Below are 22758 nucleotides of genomic sequence, written 5' to 3'. Positions count from 1 at the left end.
CGCCCCCAGGACCAATGCACAGCCAGAGTTTCCAAATTACCAACCCAGAATTCACTTCTCTCCTCTCCTCGTGCAAGTTTTCAACCCATTATTAACCCCCCTGGGTGACTTTTTGTCATCCAGATATATTACTCTGCTTTTGTTTTGTTTGACCGAAAGCAAATTAGTGGGGAAATCCTACCCAGAGCTGAGAAACTGCCTTTCCTCAGGGTCTGTGTAATTCTGAACGTTCACGGGAGGCTTCACGGGAAGGCAGAAATCTTCTTGAACCAATCAATTTATTTGCAATTATTTTGAGAATAATCCCCTTATTCAGTTCCAACGTGAGAAAGCTGGCAGTGGAATGCTTTTCAAATTTTTTAATCTGGTGCTTCAACATTTTGAATAAAATATGTGAGATGGTTGCTTGTGTTTATGCTTCCTGGACATGTCTGTATCGAACGTTCCATGCAAGTCAGATGGTTAATTTTATCAATACTTTAAGTGTTTAAAATTGCTGATGTATTATCACCTGCTTTGGCAGAATGAAATCCTAGATCCCTTTAACTTCAAGACTTGGTTTGCAGTTTATCTTATGAATCCCGAGTCTATTGCCAGAGGGTCTTGATGTGTTAACTGAAAATACCACTACGTTAAAAGCAAAGACACCTCCTTTCTCACTTCCACACTCTAAATACACCTACAGAACACGTAAACGATCAGCATTTTACATTTTCTCTGAGTATTGGAATGTGATAGTTGAAATTTGTACCACTGATCTGGAATTCCTGAATAATCAAAGACAGGCAAAATTATGTACAGTGCCATTTTAAGATAAAATGTATATCTGGGGATTCTAATTCTTTAAAAATAGTTGATCCAACTGTTGATATCTTGCAACTTTCATAAAATGAGGCGTGAAAATTAAGTATTTGCTCTGTGTAAAATACTGGGCTAGAAATCATGTAGTGTGCAAAGTCATGTAAGAAAAGACTGTTACCTTTAGAGAGGGCTTATTATCTAGTGCTCGTATAAACACGGAATGTAAACAGACACACACACGTATGTGTGCACACCCCCCACAAAACAAATCAGTGAAGGATACTGTGGCAGATTGTATTCTCCAAAAAAGGCTGCAACAGTTATTTCTGGTTGCACTTGCTCCTCCAGAACTTTGCCCGGCCATATCAAGAGGTGGGGTCCATCCTCCTCCTCTTGAGCCTGGGCAGGACTTTGTGACGCTCTGTGAGCAGAATGAGCAGCCGTGGCACTGCATGACTCCCAAGCTGGGTCATGAACCACCTTACCGCTCCTCTCCGGCTGTCCCTCAGAGCCTTCACCCTCAGAACCCAAACACCGTCCTCTCAGGAATTGCGGGCCACATGGGGAGACTCACCAGGAGAGAGGGAGGCCCCCAAGCCTCAGCCCTGGCGGAGCCCCCAGCTGACACAGAGCCGGCCCCTCAGCCATCTGAGGGAGCCCTCTTGGAAGTAGATCCCACAGGCCTCAGACAACTCCCCAGCGGACGCTGCAGAGCAGACAAGCCTCCCTCGCACTGCCCAGATCGCAGATGCCCAGCAAAAGAAGTGATCGTTGTTGTTTGAAACCACTGCATTTTGAGGTGGTTTGTTATGCAGCATTGATGGCTAGAACTGATTTAAACCAACCATAGAAGTTTGTCATATTTGAAGAACTAAAAAAATTAAAAACTAAAAACGGCCCATGTGGCTCCCCTGTGGCGAATGAGGGAGCCGTGCAGTCAGGGCAGGGAGGCAGGGCCGGTGCGCAGGACTGAGGCGGCGCCAGCAGCTTCTGCGGGGAGCAGGAGGGGGTTCCAGGCAGGGATGCCACGGTCCAGGAAAGGGTTCCTCTGGCTGTGGAGGGAGGTTTTCCAAGAGCCCCAGCCCCTCCTAGGTCGGTTGCACCCCACGACCAGCCAAGAGAACTTACCAAGGGACTGTGATAGACTGCAATTAAAGAAAAACTGTTTTTTAAATTTATAATAAAATAAATAGCAACTTAAGGGGGAAAAGACAGTACTTCTTTGGGATTATCCATTTTAAAGTTAACATTTTCTAATACAGTCTTGCGTCAATTTTTAAGACTATTAGACTCGTCAAAAGAAGGTGGGAAAAAACCCTACATTCATGGGTAACAGAAAAGCATTTGTTTCCAGTAAAAATACAGATCTTCAAAGACTGGTTGCATTCCAAATTTTTCAGCAGTCATCAAAAAAAACAAAGAAAGATGTGTCCTCTGAATTGTAATGTGCATTTCATTTAAATTGCTGAGTTTTGGGGGGTCAATCATACAAGGACTGTGACGTGTGTAAGGCTAATTACTGGGTTGATGGAATATAGAGACAAAGAGATAATAAGAGCCATTATTTTGGCATTATAAATCAATCTGAAAAGAATGAAGAATTTCATTGTTTGCAATTAATACAGCACAATTTCGCCCCTGTATTCTCTAGGCCCCTGTAAAATTCTGTTTCAGATCTTTCCTAGGGATGGGCAATATATGTTGAATATGTAAAATGAACATATGTCACAAAATGGATTTGTTCTCGCAAAGCAGCACAACAAAAAAATAAAACAAGAAACTAAATATTTTTAAAGCACTAGCGTGAGAATGCAGAGACCAGGCCTCGCTTCCTAACTTGCTGTGTGACCTGGGGCATGTTGCTTTACCTCTCCAGGCCTAAGTTCCCGTCTCTGTAAAGGTGGGCATTAAACCAGGTGGTTTCAGTTCCAGCTCCCTGGGAGACTGTCCTTTTCCCTCTGTCCTTGCTAATAGAAAATAAGGTAGTAAACAGCATCCACATACGCAGGGAAGCTCTCATTATAGAACACTTTGTTAAACAAAAACAAAGACTGCTTTTGTAATATGAGTCATCTCTCCCCAGCCTGGAGGCCACCCGCCTCTTCCTAGCTCACTCATTTGTTTAACCTGTTTAGATTTTCATAATCAGTGTTGTGACTATCTGCTGCTAAGTGACGGAACTACTATGAAAGTTAATGACTTGAAATACCCATTTGAATTTGCTGGTGGATTTGTGGGTCAGGAGGTTGGGAAGGGCTCTGGTGTGCCGCTCGTCTCTCTCCAGCTGGAGCGGCTGGGGCTGGCCAACCCACTCCCCAGACAGTTTCCCCACTCATGCGTCTGGCACACTGACAGGACAGCTGGCAGGCTCTGCTGGGCCCCTCCACGTGGTCCTCCAGCACGGTGGTTTCAGGGCGGTCAGACTTCTAGCAGGACATCTCGGGGTTTCCAGAGAGTGTTATGAGAGACAGGAAGAGGAAGTGGCCTGTGATTCTGAAGGCTGGGGCCAGACATGGACACGGCAGTACATCTGCCATATCCTTGTTGGTGAAGTTGCTGCAGAGCCCACCTGCATTCAAGGGGAGGGAACACAGGCCCCACCTCTTGGTGGGAGGAGTGCAAAAGAACTTGTTGCTTTTACAAATCTACCTCAAAGTAGGCTGCTATATTGATAGCAGCTTTTATTTATTGAGTGCTTCCTATTGCCAGGCATAGTGACTCATTTAATCTTTCCAATAACTGTATGAGATAGATATCTTTATTATCTCCATTTTACAGATGAGGAAACTGACACACAGAAAGGCTAAACAACTGGCCTAAGGCCACTCAGCTGTATGTGAACCAGGTTTTGAACCTGGGCAGTGTGTGCACATTAATGAATTAGCTATGCTACTTCTTAGCATAACTTTATGTAATTCTTAAGAGCAATGATAAAGCATATTGCAAGAACTATGCAAGAGTGTGGCCTTTCCATATTTCAGGTCAACGCCCTTCACAGGTGTGGATGGTCCCCACTGCCTTTTTGCTGTGAGTCTGTGGGTCCAGAAGATGGCGGGGATACTAAGGCAGAGCCATTCCTGGGAAAGGGGGCACCCCTCTGTCGGCCAACTTTGGCTCAAGGACTCCCAAAATGCTTTGTCAAACCTTCGTTAGACTATATGGCAGGCTAGGATGCTCCCACCCAACCTTTGACCTCTCTCTCCTTCACTGGGGTTAGACTTGTTTTGTAATCTGACAGCTTCCCAGCCACCCGTGACTCCATCCCTATTTTCTTTCATCTCCCCCAGTGCAATTCTTGCATGTTTAAAACTGTCTTGACATCTGCTTCTTGGCGGACCCTGACTAAGAGAGTGGATATTTCAATCTTTTATTGCTTTCCTTACCATTAATGACTAGCTGTTTCCATCTCCTCTAAGAGAAGACTACAGATTAGGGAAAGAATCAAAGGCTTCTTTTCTTAGCTGCCTTTTGGGAGTGCTTCCCATGTACCCGACACTGTGTTAAGTCCTTCATATGCAGTCTTCCTTTCATTCTCCAACAACCCTGTGAGATCTGTAGAATGACCTCCATTTCATAGATGTCCCTCTCTTCTCCCCAAGTGACTTTGTGAGATGGGAAGTAGATGAATCACATGCTACAATCCAGATGAGACTCTGGGTCTGCTCTGCTAACACAGTGAAGAACAAGTCACAAATTTCAGGGGCAGCCTATGTGCTTTACATGGCCATTAGCCCAACTCACAGGTATAACAAGTTAGTCTTGACATGAAGTCTCACCCTATTGAAAGTAAAGTCCAGACATCAGTATCATTTCATTTGTAAATATTTCAGTATATCTAAAAGATAAGGATTCCTTTTAAAAGCATAACTCCTTTTGAAAGCATAACCACATTATCATTATCACATCTAGAAGAAATTAACTGCATTTTCTTAATACAATCATTCAGTATTCAAGTTTCCAAAAGTCTCAAATGTCATAATTGCTTTTCCACTTTTTTAATTGAGGTATAATTTACATACCAGAGGATTCCTCATTTTAAAGTGTACAAGTCAATGGTGTTTAGTATATTCAGAGTCCTGCAACCATCATCACCATCTACTTTTGGAACATTTCATCACCCCAAGAAGAAACCCAGTACCCACGAGGAGTAACTTCCATTCCCCCTCCCTCATCCTCTGGCAATCACTGACGTACTTTCCATCTCTATGGATAATGGATATGCCTCTTCTAAAAGTTTTACATAAGTGGAATCATACACTATGTCGTCTTTTGTTCCTGGCTTCTTTCATGTAGCATAATGTTTTCAAGGTTCACCCATGTGTAGTATGTATAAGTGCTTCATTCCTTTTTATGGCTGAATAATACTTCTTTTTTGGACATACCACATTTTGTTTATCCATTCACATACAAGTTTTTGCATGAACATATGTTTTCGATTCCTTGGGCATATACCTACGAGTTTAACTGCTGGGTCATCTGGAGAGTCTATGTTTCATTATTTCAGCAACTGCCAGACTGTTTTCCAAAGGAGCTGCATCCTTTTACGTTCCTATCAGCAATGTATGAAATTTCAAATTTCTCCACATCCTTCCCAATGCTTATGATTGTCCATTTTTTAAAATTATAGCCACCTTAGGGGCTGTGAAGTGGTTCCTCATCATGGTTTAGATTTGCATTTCCCTAATGGCTAATGATGTTGAACATCTTTTCAAATGCTTCTTGGCAATCTGTATATTTGCTTTGAAGAAATTATTAAAATCTTGCACCTAGTTAAAAATTCAGATTATTTTTCTTTTTGTTATTGAGTTGTAGGAGTTCTTTGTATATTCTGGATATTAAACCCTTATCAGATATATGATTTGCAAATATTTTCTCCATTCTGTTGGTTATCTTTTCACATTCTTGTTAGGTCTTCTGGTACACAGAAGTTTTTAATTTTGAGGAAGTCCAATGTATCTGTTTTTTCTTTGATTGCATGTGCTTTAGGTGTCATAACTAAGAAACTATACCTAATCCAAGGTCACAGATTTGCAGCTGTTTTCTTCTACAAGTTTTATAGTTTTAGCTCTTACATTTAGGCCTATGATCCATTTAAAGTTAATTTTTATATATGTTGTGAGAAAGGAGTCCAAATTCATTCTTTTGCATGTAGACAACTAGCTGTCCCAGCACCATCTATTTAAAGAGTGTTTTCTTTCTCCATTGGATTGTCTTGGTTCCCTTATTGAAATCTATTGACCACAGATGTATGGGTTTATTTCTAGACTCTCAATTCTATTCCACGGATCTATATGTCCATCCTTAAGCAAGTAACACACTCCTGATTACTGTAGCTTTGTAGTAAGTTTTGAATTAGGAAGTATAAGTTCTCTTTTTTGTTCTCTATCAAAATTCTTTTGGCTATTCTGGGTCCTTTGCAGTTTCATATGAATTTTAGGGTCAACTGGTCAAAAAGGCAGTGGAATTTTGATAGGGATTGCATTAAATCTGTAAACCAATTTGGGGGATATTGCCATTTTAACAATATTACATCTCTCAATTCATGAACACAGGATGTCTTTCCATTTATTTAGGTATTCTTTAATGTCTTTCAATGATGTTTTGTAGTTTTCAGTGTACAAGTTTTATACTACTTCTGTTAAATTTATTCCCAAGCATTTTTTTTATATGCTATTATAAGTGGAATTTTCTTAACTTCATTTTTGGATTGTTCATTGCAAATATATAAAAATATAATCGATTTTTGTATATTTATCTTGTAGCCAGAAATTCTGTTGAATTTCTTAGCACTATTTTTTGGTGGATTCCTTAGGATTTTCTATATACAAGGTCAGGTCATCTATAAATAGTTTAATTTCTTCCTTTTCAGTGTGGGTACCTTTTCTTTTCCTTGCCTAATTGTTCTGGCTAGACCCTCTGGTACAACGTTGAGTACATGTGATAAGAGTAGATATCCTTGTCTCATTCCTGATCTTAGGGGTAAAGCTTTCAGTCATTCATCATTAAGTATGAGGTTAGCTGTGGGCTTTTCATAGACATTATCAAGTTGAGGAAGTTTCCTTCTATTTCTATTGTTAAGTGTTCTTATTGTGAAAGGGTGTTAGATTTTTGTCAAATGCTTTTTCTTCATCAATAGACAATCAACTGTTTCTCTCATTCATTGAATTGAGATAGTGTACTACATTGATTTATTTTTGTACGTTGAAACTATCTTGCATTCCTGGGATAAATTCCACTTAATCACAGTGTATAATACTTTTTACGTGTTGATGGATCTGATTTGATAGTATTTTTTTGATGATTTTGCATCTGTATTCATAAGAGCTATTCATGATATATAATAATTTCTAGATGGTGATGGATTGATAGTATTTCATGATTTTTGCATCTGTATTCATAAAGAATATTGGTCTACAGTGTTCTCTTCTTGTGATGCCTTTGTCTGGTTTTGCTATCAGGTTAATACTGGTCTCAGAGAGTTGGGAAGTACTCCCATCTCTTCTATTTTTAAAAAGAGTTTATGAACATCGGTGTTAATTCTTTAAATGTTTTGTAGAAATCACCAGTGAAGTCATCTGGTCCTGAGCTTCTCTTTTTAGGAAGTGTTTTCTTTTTTTTTTTTGAGGAAGATTAGCCCTGAGCTAACTGCTGCCAATCCCCCTCTTTTTTGCCGAGGAAGGCTGGCCCTGAGCTAACATCCGTGCCCATCTTCCTCTACTTTATATGTGGGACGCCTACCAGAGCATGGTGTGCCAAGAAGTGCCATGTCCGCATCCGGGATCCGAACCGGCGAATCCGGGCTGCCAAAGCTGAACATGCGCACTTAACTGCTGCGCCACTGGGCTGGCCCCCTGGGAAGTTTTTGATTACTAATTCAATTACTTTACTTGTTATAAGTCTACTCAGATTTTCTATTTCTTCTTGAAACAGTTTTGATAGTTTGACTTTCTAGGAATTTGTCCACTTCATCTAGGTTAGCAAATATATAATTATTCACAGTACTATCTTATAGTTCTTTTTATTTCTATGAGGTGAGTAGAATGTCCCCTCTTTATTCCTGATTTCAGTAATTTTTTTCTTGGTCATTCTAGCTTCAAGTTGGTCAATCTCTTCAAAGGAAAAACTTTGTTTTGTTGATTTTTCTCTATTGTTTTTTGAAACTCCACTTCATTTACTTCTACTCTAATCTCTATTATTTTCTTTTTTCTACTTGCTGCACTTCTTTTTTCTAGTTTCTTAAGGTGGAAGATTAGGTTATAGATTTGAGATCTTTCTTACGTTTTACTGTATTTACAGCTAAATTTCCATTGAAGTACTGCTTTCACTGCATCCCATAAGTTTTGGAATGTTCTACTTTTACTTTCATCCATCTCAAAATATTTTCTTTTTTTTTTTTAATCCATAGGTTATTTAGGAGTACAGCCACTGCAGCTGTCTCTTGGTTGCTGTTTGCATGGTATTTAGTTTTTCATCCTCTTTCTTTCAACTTATTTGTGTCTTTGAACCTAAAGCACATCTCTTGTAGACAGCATATAATTGGAACATGCTTTATATTCATTCTGTTAATTCCTGCTTTATAGAGATAATACAGAGTAATTGTAGTTAATCTATTTACGTTTCATGTGATTACTGATAACATAGGATTTACATCTACCACTTTGTTATTTGTTTTCTATCTGTCTTATGTCTTTTTTGTTCCTCTAGTCCTCCATTACTGCCTTCTTTTGTGTTAGATATTTTCTAGTGTACCATTTAAATTCTCTTGTCATTTCTTTTATATTTTATAGTTATTTTCTTAGTGTTTGTCCTGGGGATTACAATTAACATTTTAATTTATGACAATCTAATTCAGATTAATAAAACTAAATTTCAATACTATATAAAACCTTTTGCCCATGTAGCTCCATTTTCCCTGTTCCTTTGTGTTGTTATTGTCACAAATTGCATTCTTATACATTGTGTGCCCATCAACAAGGATTTATAATTAGTTTTATGCAGTTGACTTTTAAATCAGTTATGAGAAAAAAGTTACAAAAAAATACATTTATACCATCTTTTAAATATACTTGGCTGTTATCTTTACTGTTGCTATTTCTTCATGTGAATTTGAGTTATTGTCTAATGTTCTTTCATTTCATCCTGAAAGACTCCCTTTAGTATTTTTCATAGGGCACGTCTGCTAGTGACAAATTCTCTGTTTTTGTTTATCTGAGAATGTCTTAATTTGTCCTTCATTTTTGAAGGATAATTGTGCTGGATATAGAATTCTTGACTGACAGTATTTTTCTTTCAGCATCTTGAATATGTCATCCCACTGTCTTCTGGCCTCCATGGACTCTGATGAGAAAGTAGTTGACAATCTTATTATTGAGGATTCCTCGTACATGATGAGTTGCTTCTCTCTGCTTTCAAGATTCTTGTTTTGTCTTTTGACAGCTGGATTATAATGTGTAGGTTGGATCTCTTTGAGTTCATTCTACTTGGAGTTCTTTGAGCTTTTTGAATTTGCAGATTACCATTTTTCAAACTCTGTAGGTTTTTAGCCATTAATTCTTCAAATATTTTCTGCTCTCTTTTATTTCTCTTCTCCTTCTGAGCCTTCCCTTATGTGTATGCTGGTATGTTTGATGGATCTCACAGGTGTCTCAGACTACAATCATTTTTCATTTCTTTTCCCTTGTTCTTCAGACTGGATAATCACAATTGACCTATCTTCAAGCTCACTCATTCTTTCTTCTGCCTAATCAATTAGGGCTGAAGCCCTCTACTTCAGTTATTGTAGTTTTCAAATCCAGAATTTCCATTTGCTTTTTAAAATGTAATTTCTACATATTTATCGATATTCTCTATTTGGTGAGGCATTTTTAAATACTATCTTTTAATTCTTTAGACATGATTTCCTTTAGCTCCTTGAACATATTTAAAATAACTGATTTAAAATCTTTGTCTAGTAAGCCGAATGTCTCAGCTTCTTCAAGGACAGTTTCTATTGTTTTTCCTTTGTATGGACCATACATTTTTTCTTTGCATATCTCATAATCTCTTGTTGAAAATTGGACATTTCAAATAATATAACATGGCAATCATGGAAATCAGATTCATTTCCCTCCCTAGGGTTTGTTGTTTGTGCCGCTTGTTAATAGTCATTGTTTAGTGACCTTTCTGAATGAATTCTGTCAAGTCTGTATTCTTTGCCATGTGTGGCCAATTTTCTACTCAGTTACCTTAGCAGTCAGCCAATGATTGGAGATTTCTTTAAATGCCTGGAACCAAAAAAATCTCCTACTCTCTGTCAAAGAGCTGTGTGTGTGTGTGTGTGTGTGTGCGCGTGTGTGTGTGAGGACACACCTTCAAAACTCAGTCTGGCAGTTGAAAATTAGCTTTTACATCCTGTTTGTGCAGAGCCTCAAAATTAGCCACAGGTGACAGGGCAGCCTCAGATCTTCCATGAGCTCTATTTATGCACAGGGCATTCTAGATTCCTACAACTATGTCAGAGCTTTCCAAAGCTCCAACGGATATCTATTCCCCCAGCTTTTTTTTCAAGCTTTTTGGTTAGTCTATTGCTTGACTCAGCTCTTGTCCATCACCTAAGGTAAGTGCAACATTAAAGCTCTTGCCTATAACTGTTTTCAACAAACACCTCTCCAGGGAGAATACTTTTCACACTGGGTCAACTCTGGAGTTTGCTCAAGTACATACAGCCTTATATGTGGGGTCTTCCAAAGCAACAATCAGGCCAAATAATGACAGTTCTTTGGGAATGAGGCTTTGAAAGAGCTCTAGCTTTGTTTTGCTCCCTCTGGTGGCTGCTAGGTCACACCAGGAAGGTGGGCTGTTAGTTATCAAGGCTACTGCAAGCTGGAATGAGGAATGCAACTAGAGCAAGTTAAAATGCCACAAAGGTCATTGTTCTTACCAAGATTCAGAGGTCCTTGCTATGCCATTTCCACTGACATCACTTGGCAAAAGCTATTTGACCACTTAGGTCCTATTCCTATTAGTCACCTAACCAAAGGCAACCCATGGCCTTTCTCTTCCCATTCCCATACACATTTATTGGCACCTAGATGTGAGGAGAGACAAAGCTCTCCTCCAGAAGCCCTTTTGCTTTGAATTCTCTTCATTCACATTCTCTTTGATTTTGGCATTTCTTACCAAGAATATCAAAACAAATAACTTTTCTCTCATGCATGCTGGGTCCTGCCATCTCTGTGGCAGACATGAGGGCTCAAACCAGGATACTGAAGCAGCAGGATGTTCAGTGAAAGATTTATAGGCAACGTAAAAAATGCATTTTGGTTGTTTGCACTAGGTCTGAGGCAGTATTACAGTATCTGCTGTTATTCTGAGTACCAGAAATGAACCAACTTCCCATTTTTTTGGGTAGCCAAGTATTACATTAGCATAAAGCCCAAGTTTTAGAGCTTAGTGCTAACCAGTCCAACCCCAAGCATTGTGCCATCTTCATTTCTGGCTGAGGTGAAGTAAGTTATATGCCATGGACTGGGATGGCAAAACCAGCGGGCATCTAAGAAACACTTTCAATCAAAGTAGATCCCCTCTCTATTCAAATGATAAGTGATCCCTGGGTTAACCTATGACAAGCTTTTGGGTTAGATAACCTCAGCAGAATCCTCAGGTTTGCTTTTGTGCATTAGCTCACCCTCTCTCTCTATCCTTTCCTACTTTTATTAGTTTGTTACTTCAACATTCTTCCACTTACTCAGAAAACTCTTATGGTGGTGCACATCAGAAATTTTGTTTGTATAATCCCATAGTACATAAATAGGCAATGCATTCTTTTACCCTCAAGGACCTCCCCAAGCACCAATCTCAAATAGCTGTCCAGTTATTTCCACAAATCTTTCTCTGCAGAGTAATCACCATCTGATATCTTTGTTTTCTGTCTCCTCGACTAAAATGTAAGCTTCCTGAGGGCAGGAACTTTATCAGGTTCATTGTTTTATCCCTGATCTAGCTCCAGTACTTAAAACAGTACCTGCTGCAGAGCATGTACTCAAGAAATGTTTCATGAAGGGCTAAATAGGCCTTAAATGTGAAAATGCAATTTTTCCTAAAGTTTAGAGAACAGTGAAGAAAGATTTTTAAATGTAATTACTGGCTTTTCAAATGAAGGAAATACAACTTCAGGCTGTATTTCAATCCTAATTAAGAGAGAAGACAGGTAATAATCATAATAGAGGCAAGAAGAGTAAAACCACCACAAGGAAATGAGAAATAACACGAGAGAAGAATGAAGCAGAGATGGAGACTTATACAAGTACTGGAGAGGGTGAGTCAGAGAAATGATCTAGCGTGGAGAGCTTTATACGCCAGCATTTTTTATCTTAAAAGTAGTTACTAGCCAAGTTTTACTTTCTATCTTCTGTTAGATTAGGCTCTGATTTGGAAGGGATGGTCACAGTAAGAAACAAGAGAGGGGACTGGTGCTATACTTCTCTGGATTTGAGGTAGGCAAAAGGTTGGTTCTCCACTTTTGGAAGAGCAAATCCAACACCTAACCAATCAGTTCTGCACTGCCAAGGAAGAACTTTCCAATTCAAGATACATTTTTGCTACCCAGTTTTACATATGAACCACCTTCAGCAGAAGGGGTACCACAAGAAGTGAAGGAGAAGGTAGAAAGCAAAGACTACCAAGCATGACCATGGATAAAGTGAAAACAATGACCAAATGGTTGGATCATAATTTCAGGGCTAAGTGGATTGTGGAACTGTACTCAAACTATTCTTCCCCAAGGGGCGGAGCCAAACTGTCCCATCCCATTGAGGTTGGGTTTGGCCATTTGATTTGCTTTGGCCAGTGGCGTATTAGCAGATATGAGGTACACAGAGGCATAAACAACGTGTGGTCAAGCTTGCCTTCTTGTGCTTCTGTCATCACCACTGAGAACTTCTGGACAACTTCTGTCTTCTAGCCCAAGTCCGAAGAGGAACACAGATGAAGCGGACTCAAGCCCAACGAAAGCTCCAGCTTGAAGCAGAGTCACCCAGCCGAGCCCATCAGCCACCCTGCAAGAGCATGAGTGAGAACGATTAAGCTGATGAGATTTGGGGCAGCAACAGCAACTGAAACATAAGTAGATGCCATTCTCTTAGGCTCCAATATGAAGGCAAATTTTACCTCTTCCTTTATGCCCAGAGCCTAGCAGTTTCCTGGTATATAACAGGTGTTCAATAAACATCTGTTGTGGTCACATTTGTTTCTTCTAAAATTAGTGACCTAGAAGAATAAAACTGAAAGGAACTTACATAATTTAGTAGTCAAGCATGTGGTCCAACTTCAAAATCACCAGTTTCAACAAGGAGCAGAAAGCATGTTAGAGGTCATTAGGGGGTTGAGAAGACTGACTGTGGAAATGCCTGCCTGAATCTGAATCTAGGCTTCATGAATTACTGGCTAAGCAACCTTGGGCAAGTTACTTCTCCTGTCTGCCTCATTCTTCATCTGTTAAATGGTGCTATTAATAGTACCTACCTCATTGGACAGTTGTGTGGATTAAGAGATGTATTTCAAGTACTTACAACCTTACTTGGTATATGATAAACACTGTATATGCATTTTCTATTACCACCAACATAAGACGATTTTAAGAAAGGTTATTAAAGTCTTCTTTGCTGCTCCTCCAATCACCTATTTATATCTACTTGTTCTCACTTTTGTTATCTAATCTCTGGACATATTTATAATTAGCTCTTTTGTAGGTTTTCATGATCTTTTTATGCTCAAGAATGCTAAGTGCTGATATTTATTCCATCCACCTCCCCTCCATCAACCATTTTAAGAATTACTTATTATGTGCTTTTCACCTAGGATATTGTTTGCCTCTTCTCCACCCGCTCAAATCACATTTGTTCCTCAATGTCTAGCCTAAATGCCCTCTTCCAGGAAGTCTGTTCTGATCTTCCTTCCCAAAGTGATTTTGTTCTCCGACCTTCCTGAGCAATTCATCTCTACCTCAATTTCACTTTTATACTTTCTGCTTTCAGGTAGATATCTTTCCATGATGAATTTTAAGCTTCTAGAGGACAAGACAACAATTTCTAGGCTCACTTTCTGCCCATTCTCACCCTCAGCTATAGTGCAGGCAAGCAATGAATATTTGTCAAATGAATATATTTCAAAAACTCACTTAGATAGGTTTATCCAAATTCTAAAATAGCTTTAATGAAAATTCATTGAGTTTTTAAAGAAAGGTAAGAATTAGTTATAAGTGAAAGCTAATTAGACATTTTAAGATAAGGGAAAATAATTTTGCATGTAAAAAGACAGACACTTGATTTATTGCATTAAAAAACTTTATTTAAAAGATCCAATATAAGCCAAATTAAACCCCAAATTGACGCTACACTTAGTGATCTCCTGAACTAAATGGCACTGTTTGAGCTGAGTGTCTTGTTAAAGGGGGTCATTTGCTATTACCACCATTTCCCTCGGAGTAGTTCTAGAGCAGAAGCTGGTATTATAATAATACACATCAGAAATTTCAGATGTCACCTTTCATGCAGAAGTCAAAAAAGCAAACCGGCTTTTCTATTCTGTGTGAGGATAAAAAACACTACAGAGCAGGGCCTGAATGCTTCTGACATTCAAGGTGTAACTATAAAGGAACTCACTGCAGTGCTGTGTCCATTCATGTAAGTAGTCCATCTACTTACTCCAACAATACCAGTGTTGTTCAAATACGATTTGGGACGTACTTTGGGATGTTCCCTCATCAGGCGCAGACCAAAGGAAGCAGTTAATCAAGGAGGGGGATAGACTATCACAAAATGCAATCACAAAGCAATGAAACAGTTTTCCTAGTGGGCAAGCAATCGAAAGAACCACCTCACAAATATTTTCAGTAATAGCATCGTTTACAAAAAGTGATGCAAGATCTAAGTTCTGGTACGTGTGAGGATAAATTAAAAACAGTTTGTTACTTTACAGCTACACCTTGGATTTCATGAGATGTGGTAAATCTAACAGTGTGTCTAATGAGTCCTTTTGGAAATCACTTCAGTAGATGAGTCAAACAGCCTGTAAAAGAGAAGACATGGCAGAGGGCATGAGATTCATCCTTCCAATATTCTCAGTGTTCTCTTGGAGGACAGACCTGGGCCCAAAGACAGAAGTTACTGGGAGGGAGGCTTCACTCCATCTAAGGAAGACCTTTCTAACGGTCAGAGCTGCTCAACAACTGAGTGGACTGCTTGGTGAGGTAGAGTCACTGGAAGTGTTCAGGTGAAAAGCTCACCCTTGTAGAAGGGACTCCTGCATCTGTTAAGAGGTTAGACTGGATGAACCTCAGGTCTCTTTCAATTCTGAGATTCTAGAAAATTCCCTCAGGGAATTCAGAAGAGAATTCCTAAAAGGAAAGAGAAAGTACACATATGTATACTTTTAGAATCCTCGAGTTTTTTTTTTTTTCAAAAGGTACAATAGAAAATGTAGTCTGCTGTCTTTAAAATGCATATTCACCTTCCTACCACTAATAATTAGGAAGGAGCTATTATGATTTCTTTATATTATAAAGAAAAGATGGAGGATTACATTTATAATTTCTGTAAATATTTTAGAAAAAATGCTTAAAATCTAGTAGTCAATGCCCTAGAAATTTTATAGATTTTTTAGGTAATATGCACAGATACAAATACATTATTCATTAAATACAACTCACATCTGTGTTTTATTATACTCTAAAATATACAGGAATCTTGATGTACTGAAAGAGTGCAAGTAAATACAGTATTCAAGCAGTCACTATTTCTATGTACATGCGCATTAATTTTTCAAAAAACCCACAAAATTATCAAATAGATCAAAATACTGTTCTGTGTTTTCACACTTTATATTCAGAAAAACCAGCTGATAATTTACAATGTCATAAAGTTTCCAGTTTCACAATACAAAAAGGATAAAATGAAATTGGGTATCATTTTGTGAAAATTTATGGAACTTTCCCAGACCTGTAAGACCCTCTACATATGTGAAATCATTCTCCCTCGGAAAGTGACAATTACAGTAAAAGCAGAATCATATGAATTGTTATTTAAAAGCCTAAACGTCAGGCTTTTTTCCCTCTCTCCTTCTTTTTATTATTTGGAAGGCAGTCTTCCAAATGGCAGGCAATTGCTTCTTTCCCCAAATAGTTACATGTTACAAACATGCTACTTTAAATATGAACAGGACCTAAAGGCTTTAGTATTTGAAATCTTGCCCAATATAGAAATGCCTTCCAAGAGACCTGATGATGTCAACTTATGAATAACACAGAATTTTTTCTTTTTGATTCTTCACTAAACAATGACAACAAAAATCCCCCATCCATTGTGGAGGCACAACAGTAACATTAAATGATGAAGGTATACCATCAAAAGTAGTGAGGTTGAAAACTCCATTCCCCAGGACCACTTAGCTGCAATAAGGGTGAAAATAATCTACTTTTTGATTTCATGAAATTTTCTTCTTCTAGGAAATTCTTTACATTTTCAAACAAAAATAGTTGAATTTTAAACCTAAACCATTCAACACTGGGCAACAGCCTGACCCCAATCTATCTCATGTCTACATCACAAGTATTTTCACCCTGACTGCACCCAGTCAGCTGGTTTTCAATTCTAATATTATAAAAGTTGGAATTTTAAATTTTTATGTAAAAGAAAAAAATGTAAAAATACATCTGCTTTCTCTCATGATTTAATACAGTATTAGAAGGCTTTCAGATGTTTTCTTTAAAAAAAAATCAACATTTAAAACCAAATCTCAGCTTCCTTTTCAGAAATATTGAAGTTTGGTTTAGATAATGTCTCATTTTACCTACTCCAAGTTTCCTCAAAATGGCATTCTATTAAAAAACCTCTAAGTTATTTGGTCCTTTGGCAATTTGCTGTGCACATAATGCCTACTGTACCAAACTTTTATTGCCCTTAAATTTAATTGTAGTTTTATTGATAAAATTTAACTCTAGTGTCCTTATCTCTTCTTTTACAATAGTGTTGCTTGTGTAAGCAGATTAGGGTGCACAGTGTCCCAATTATTCCTGGCACTGCAAAACCAAATTAAACAATTCCACAAAGCAATTTGACATCAAAGTGTTTCCTCTGGTCAGGTCTATTTCAAGATTCTAGAAGTTCCTTTTGCAAAACTTTCCTTTAAAACTCTTCTTCCTAGTGCCATCACATTTCTTATGTTCGCTCATTCTGTGATCTTTCCTCTTAGGTTAAACTTGTACGTAAATAAGAAAGTGCCTTTTTCCTGAAAAAGCACAGTCTGGAGCATTAGTGTCAGAACTCCCTCCTTGGACCTCCGGCTCAGCCTCTTAGTAGGTCTCAGAATCGGAGTCATTGAGCTCATCCACGTCGGTGTATAAGTACTCCTGTTCCCCGCCAACGTTGTTGAAGCTGCAATAGGAGCTGGGTTCATTCCTCATGATGGGCAAGGCTTCAAAGCTGACTGTTTTTGAGGTGTTGGTATATCGGTTAATGGCATTGAATGTCAGGGATGATAAAGGGCTACTTGATGAGACAGGCATCATGGTGGCCAAAATGAGAGCTAGGCAATCAGCCACGTCCTTATTGGGAGCACAAGCCAAAGCTGGGGTATAGCCTAGAGTTAAAGATAAAATTTAAAAATTAAACATCCTGAGATTAATTTCACTAAGATAAGGATATAAGCCTAAAGGTCTTCTACTTTAGACATATTTTAAATTACTTGGCTTATAATAAATTGGTTATTTAGAATGATTCAGAACTTCCTAAAAAGTAGAAAAAGAGAAAAGTCATAGAAATCTAGGGTAAGAGGAGACCTTATAGACTACAGTATAGAAGAGGAAACTAAGGCCCAGAGATGGATGATTTCTCCAAGATCTCACAGCTTATCTATATCTATCTGAATTCATAGAAGATATTGGACTAGAATACAAAAAAAATCAGATTGATAAATCTTCCTTCAGAATGGTAGAAGAATCTTACCATTAATTTGTAGTTACGTAAGTCCTTACATGCTGGGAAATATAAATGCGTACAGATTCATGAATGAGGCACTGAGCAGGTGCTCAAAAGATACGTGCTGAAGGAATGACACTTGGCTGTCAATTCACTTTTCTTTTAGGGTCATAGTCCATTGAGGAAAAACAGTAGATAAACTAAACAGGTGAACTTTTAAAACTCCTAACTCAAAACAAATGTTACCTTTGTAACTGTACCTTTAGCAGAAGACTGACCTTAGCCCGAAGGTACCACAATGTATCAATACAACGAACTGAGTAAGAAAACACTTGGTACCTTGGTTGGTACAAGACTCAGTCTTGAGGATGGAGTGGGAGAGAAGATGGTGAGAGCACACCGTGTGATGCCAAGTTTAGATTATACCATATGGAACTTTAAAATAGTTCACACTTACTACTTTAAGTCACTTGGAGCCAATAGGTATTTAGCAGCAAATGGTTTCAGTCTAAAGCTTCATTTGTTGTTACACATCTAGAGATTGTTTTCCCTATTAATATATTTATTCATGTTTCAGCATACATGTATATTGTTTCACACATATATAAGTATATTGTTTCTTAAATAGCTGAATAAGCACAAAACAAACATTCATGTAACCACCATCCAGATCAAGAAAGAGAACATTACCAGCATCCCAGAAGCCCCATCTCCCCTACCTAACACTGCTCCTCTTCTCCTCCATAAAGGGAACCACTATCCATCCTGACTTGGGTAGTAAACATTTATGTTTTCCTTTCTACTTGTATTCATAAACACAGTGGTTTAGTTTTGACCTTTTTTTTAACCTAATATAAATGGAATCATACAGTAGCTATTATTTTATATCTGGCTTCTTTTACTTAACATTATGTCTGTGAGATTTATCCATGTTCTTGTATGTAGCTGTAAGTCAGTTCATTTTCATTCTTATATATTCCATTGTGTGATTATACCATGGTTGAGTTATCCATTCTAACTATTGGGCATTTGGCTGTTCCCAGTTCTTCTGTATATTTTTATCCATGTTATATTAGCCTTGAGAAAGAAACAATAATTTTTTTCCCTTCATCAATTTCCCCCTTTTCAAGGGTCAAAGGGAACAGCTGATGCCCTGGCAAGCTTGGCAGGAAGGACGGAACGGAATGCAGATTTTTAACTAAACCCTATTTGCTCGAAGTGACTGGGAGAATGCCTCAATGCCGGTATTTCTTTCAAGGGCTCTTCTGAAGATCTGAAGGTGCCTGCTGTGCTGCTGCTGATGGTAGGCAGAGCAGCCCATTAGACAGGCCATGAGGCCTTGGAGGAGAGTGGGGGTGGGACAGAATGAGTGTCTCAGGAGTGTTTGCCAGTCAGAAAACGATTAAAAACAGGCTCTTCTCCTCTGTATGGAGTTAGTGTGGTCAGCTAAAGAGAAAGGTAAGAGATGCTTGAGGACAAGGGTCTAATCCATCCCATGCAAGTATATGTTTTGTTTTCTCCAGAAAATTCATGGAAATATCACTTAACCCCATTCTTAGAGCGAATATAGGGATAGGACGTTCTGGGCCCTTCATGTCACCTCTACTTAGACTAGAGAGACTAATTAATAATCAACCCCTGTTGTTATTGGAACAATTTATAAGTGGATCGTTAATTTGAAGTTTAGAATTGATTATGAGATCGGTAGTTACTATGGCTTTTCAACTTTGGACCATGATTACTATTTCACATTGCAAAGTGTGTTCAAAGATATCCAGATCACAGGTGACCTTCATTATCATCTCTTATAGTATCCCTTCCATTTCTTTATAATGAAAAAAACCCCCTAAAATCTTAAAAATGATCAACAAAAACTTGCATATCGACTATTGATTCAGAGCCTCACAATGTGGCCAAATATCTTACATAGGCTAGCGTTTTTAGGCTCCTCATTTTAATCTACATAGTAGCTGTATTTCCAGAAATGTAATTTACTGACAATGAAAGTTTCTTTTAAAGTTAGGTGAGTCTAAACTTGTCTTAGTGAGTGATCTCACTCACTTCTATGGGCTTCTTGACTACATATACTATTGATTCCCAAATCTTTATGTCCTACCTAGATCTTGCTTTTGGGCTCCAGATCCATATATCCAATTACCTACTTGGAGTTTCCACTGAACTTTTCCCATGTCCCTAAATGAACCCAGCTCTTCCTCCTCTATGCCCATCTTAAACAATGGCACTTCCATCCACAGCGCACTCGAAGCTAGGTGACGTTTAACTTCTTCCCTCACCAAGTTTCAATGAGTCCCATCCTAAGATCTCTTAAAAACATCTACATCTTTTCATCTCCAATGCCTCTATCTTAATTCTGGCTACCATTTTCTCTCACCTGTAACTGTTAACTTGTTTTCTTATTTTAATCTTGTTCCCTCTTCAGACTAACTGCTATCTTCCTAATGCACAGATCCTTTGCCACTTGATCTAAGGGACTCTGACATAACTCTATATTTACAGTGCCCTGTTATATCTAAATATGTCTAAATATGCCACTCTCTCTGCTTAGAAAGTTCTCTTCCCAATTTTTACTTGTCCTTTGGATTTTGGCTTAGAAGTCATTTTTTGAGGATGCCTTCCCTGATCCTGCAAGAAAGAGTTCAAACACTCTTAAGTGCTCTCAACAGCATTCTAGGTTTATATTTGTCTCCGTTCAAGGCAGTAAGTTGACTTATTTTACACTGTATCTTCAGAACCTAGCAGAGAGCTTGGCACAATCACTCACCCAACAAATATTTAGAGACCCCACCATGGACAGGCACTCTTCTAAGCACTTAGAATATATCAGTGAACACAACTGACAAAGATTCCCTGCCCACATGGAGCTTATATTCATTCTAATGAGGGAGACACAAAATCAACATAATCAAAAAGTAAATTATATACAATAAATTAAAAGATAAGCTCTATGGAAATAAGAAAAAGGAAGGAGTAGGGCAGGTTAACAAGGACTGAGACTGCTGTGGTAGGGGTATGCAGCAGGTCGTAATGTAAATAGGGTAGTCAGGATAGACTTCACTGAGATGATGAAATCTGACCTAAGATTTGAAACAGGTAAAGGACTGAATCAAAGACTGCTTGAAGGCAGAATGTTCCAGGCAGAGGAAACAGCCAGAACAAAGATCACGAAGCATGTACTTCTTGGGGTAGAGGGGCTGGCATGGCAGAATGGAGTGAGAGAAGAAGAGTAGGAGATGAGGTCACAGAGGTAAAAGGGCAGTGGACCAATCAAAGGCCTTGTGGATCATTATAAGAATTTTAAGTGAACTGAGATTCAGATGGGTAAGATCTCCTCACATATTTTCAAAGGATCAAGGCCAGGGTGGTAGGAGTAGAGGAGAAAAAAGTGGGCATATTTTGGATATATTTTGCAGGTGGATCAAGATTATATGCTGATGGATTGTACACTGGGTATGAGAGAGAAGAGTCAAGGACAACTCTTAAGGTTTTTGTCCTGAGCAACTACAAGGATGGAAATTGTTACTGACTGAAGATCAGGATGGCTGTGCGGAGAAGAGCCTCAGTGGGATAGTGGGGAAGAGTTGAGGGGAGGAGAGAAAGGATCAGCAGTTCTGTTTTGAGCATGTGAGGTTTGAGCTGTTTATTAGACATGCATGTGGTACTGTAAGTTAGGCAGCTGGATCTATAAATATGGAGATCATGAGAGGTCTAGGCTGGAGATGTAAATTTAGGAATTCTCGGCATATAGGTAGTATTTAGACCAAGGGACTAAATGAGATCACCTAGAGAGTGAACATAGGTAGGGAATGTGAAAAGAACCAGGACTGAGTCCTAGAGCTCTCCGATATTAAGAAGTTGGGAAGAGGAGGGAGAAACTTCGCAAAAGAAATTGAGAAGGAATAACTAGGAACGTACAAGTAAAACCAAGAAAGTATGAGGTCCTGGGAGCCAAGTAAAGAAAGTTTATCAAGGAAAAAGGAATAAGCAGTTGGGTCAAATTCTGGTACATCAAGTAAAACGAGAACTAAGAATTTACACTTAACATCAGGGAGGTCATTGGGGATCTCGATGAGAACAGTTTTGCAACATGGTGGGGGCAAAGGTATGACTGGAGGAGATTTAAGAGAGAATGAGAGAGAAGAATTGGGGACAACAGGAGAGCCAACTCTACAGTAACTCTGTGTAAACAGGAAAAGAGAAATATGGCAGTAGCTGGCGGGAGTAGTGGGATTAATGATTTTTTAAGATGAGAGAAATAACATTTACATGCTGATGGGGATAATCTGGGAAGATTCCTACAAAAAATTGTTATTACAGGATGCAAAAGCGAAAAATTGCTCAAGTGATAGTCTCAAGTAGGCAAAAGGGGTCAGGATCTAGTGCATAAGTGGGAAGATGAGCTTTAGATAAGAACCTGGCACTTAAGGGCCTTGATAAATATTTGACAAAACAAATTCTTTGAATACTAAGATACATGTGGGAACACTGAACCAAAGTTAGTAAACACCAACTCTGGTTTAATAGATATGGGAAATTCAGAAGTTCATCTGTTGGATGGACTTTTCCTGTTTCTCTTGCTTTATTGCCTTTGCCACAAGTAAATATTATTCAATATGAATTTCACCTCTCCTCTTTGATAAAAAATATCCAAGTTTACTTTACTTCAAATATGGATCATCAAACGATAAAAGCCTCTAGAAAGATTTAAGTTAAGGAAAGAAAATACAGAACCTACTCACCGTTTTCATCTACTGCAAGCACACTTGCTCCTTTCCCCAAAAGTTCCTGAACCACCATTGTTAGCCCATTTCGGGCAGCAACATGCAGAGGTCTGGGGGGGAAAAATATTACATATGTACACATATACATATATATGCGCATACTCTCGTGCATATGTGCACACACAGACACACTCTCTTTTTCAATCCTGGTTGTCAAAGAGCATTTTTGCTAAGTTGTGAAGACCCAGAGAGACAAACTTGAGGCA

At 38.5% G+C, this 22758-nt stretch overlaps 1 protein-coding gene across 7 annotated transcripts in view; it reads right to left on the bottom strand.

The window, feature by feature from the left end:
* Positions 1–15468: 15468 nt before the first annotated feature.
* Positions 15469–22758, bottom strand: part of ANKRD28 (ankyrin repeat domain 28) — a 197803-nt gene continuing 190513 nt past the window's right edge. For all 7 annotated transcript variants that reach the window (XM_046657551.1, XM_046657561.1, XM_046657587.1 and 4 more), the window contains 2 exons: positions 22511–22602; positions 15469–17415 (listed from right to left, as the gene is read on the bottom strand). In XM_046657551.1, the coding sequence (XP_046513507.1) occupies positions 17129–17415; positions 22511–22602 (379 nt within the window). In that variant the 3' untranslated portion in view covers positions 15469–17128. The remainder of the gene's footprint in view (positions 17416–22510; positions 22603–22758) is intronic.

The sequence above is a fragment of the Equus quagga genome, chromosome 1, assembly GCF_021613505.1.
Source record: "Equus quagga isolate Etosha38 chromosome 1, UCLA_HA_Equagga_1.0, whole genome shotgun sequence".
NCBI lineage: Eukaryota > Metazoa > Chordata > Mammalia > Perissodactyla > Equidae > Equus > Equus quagga.
Note: the sequence above shows the minus strand (reverse complement) of the source record. Positions and strands in the feature narration are given on the sequence as shown.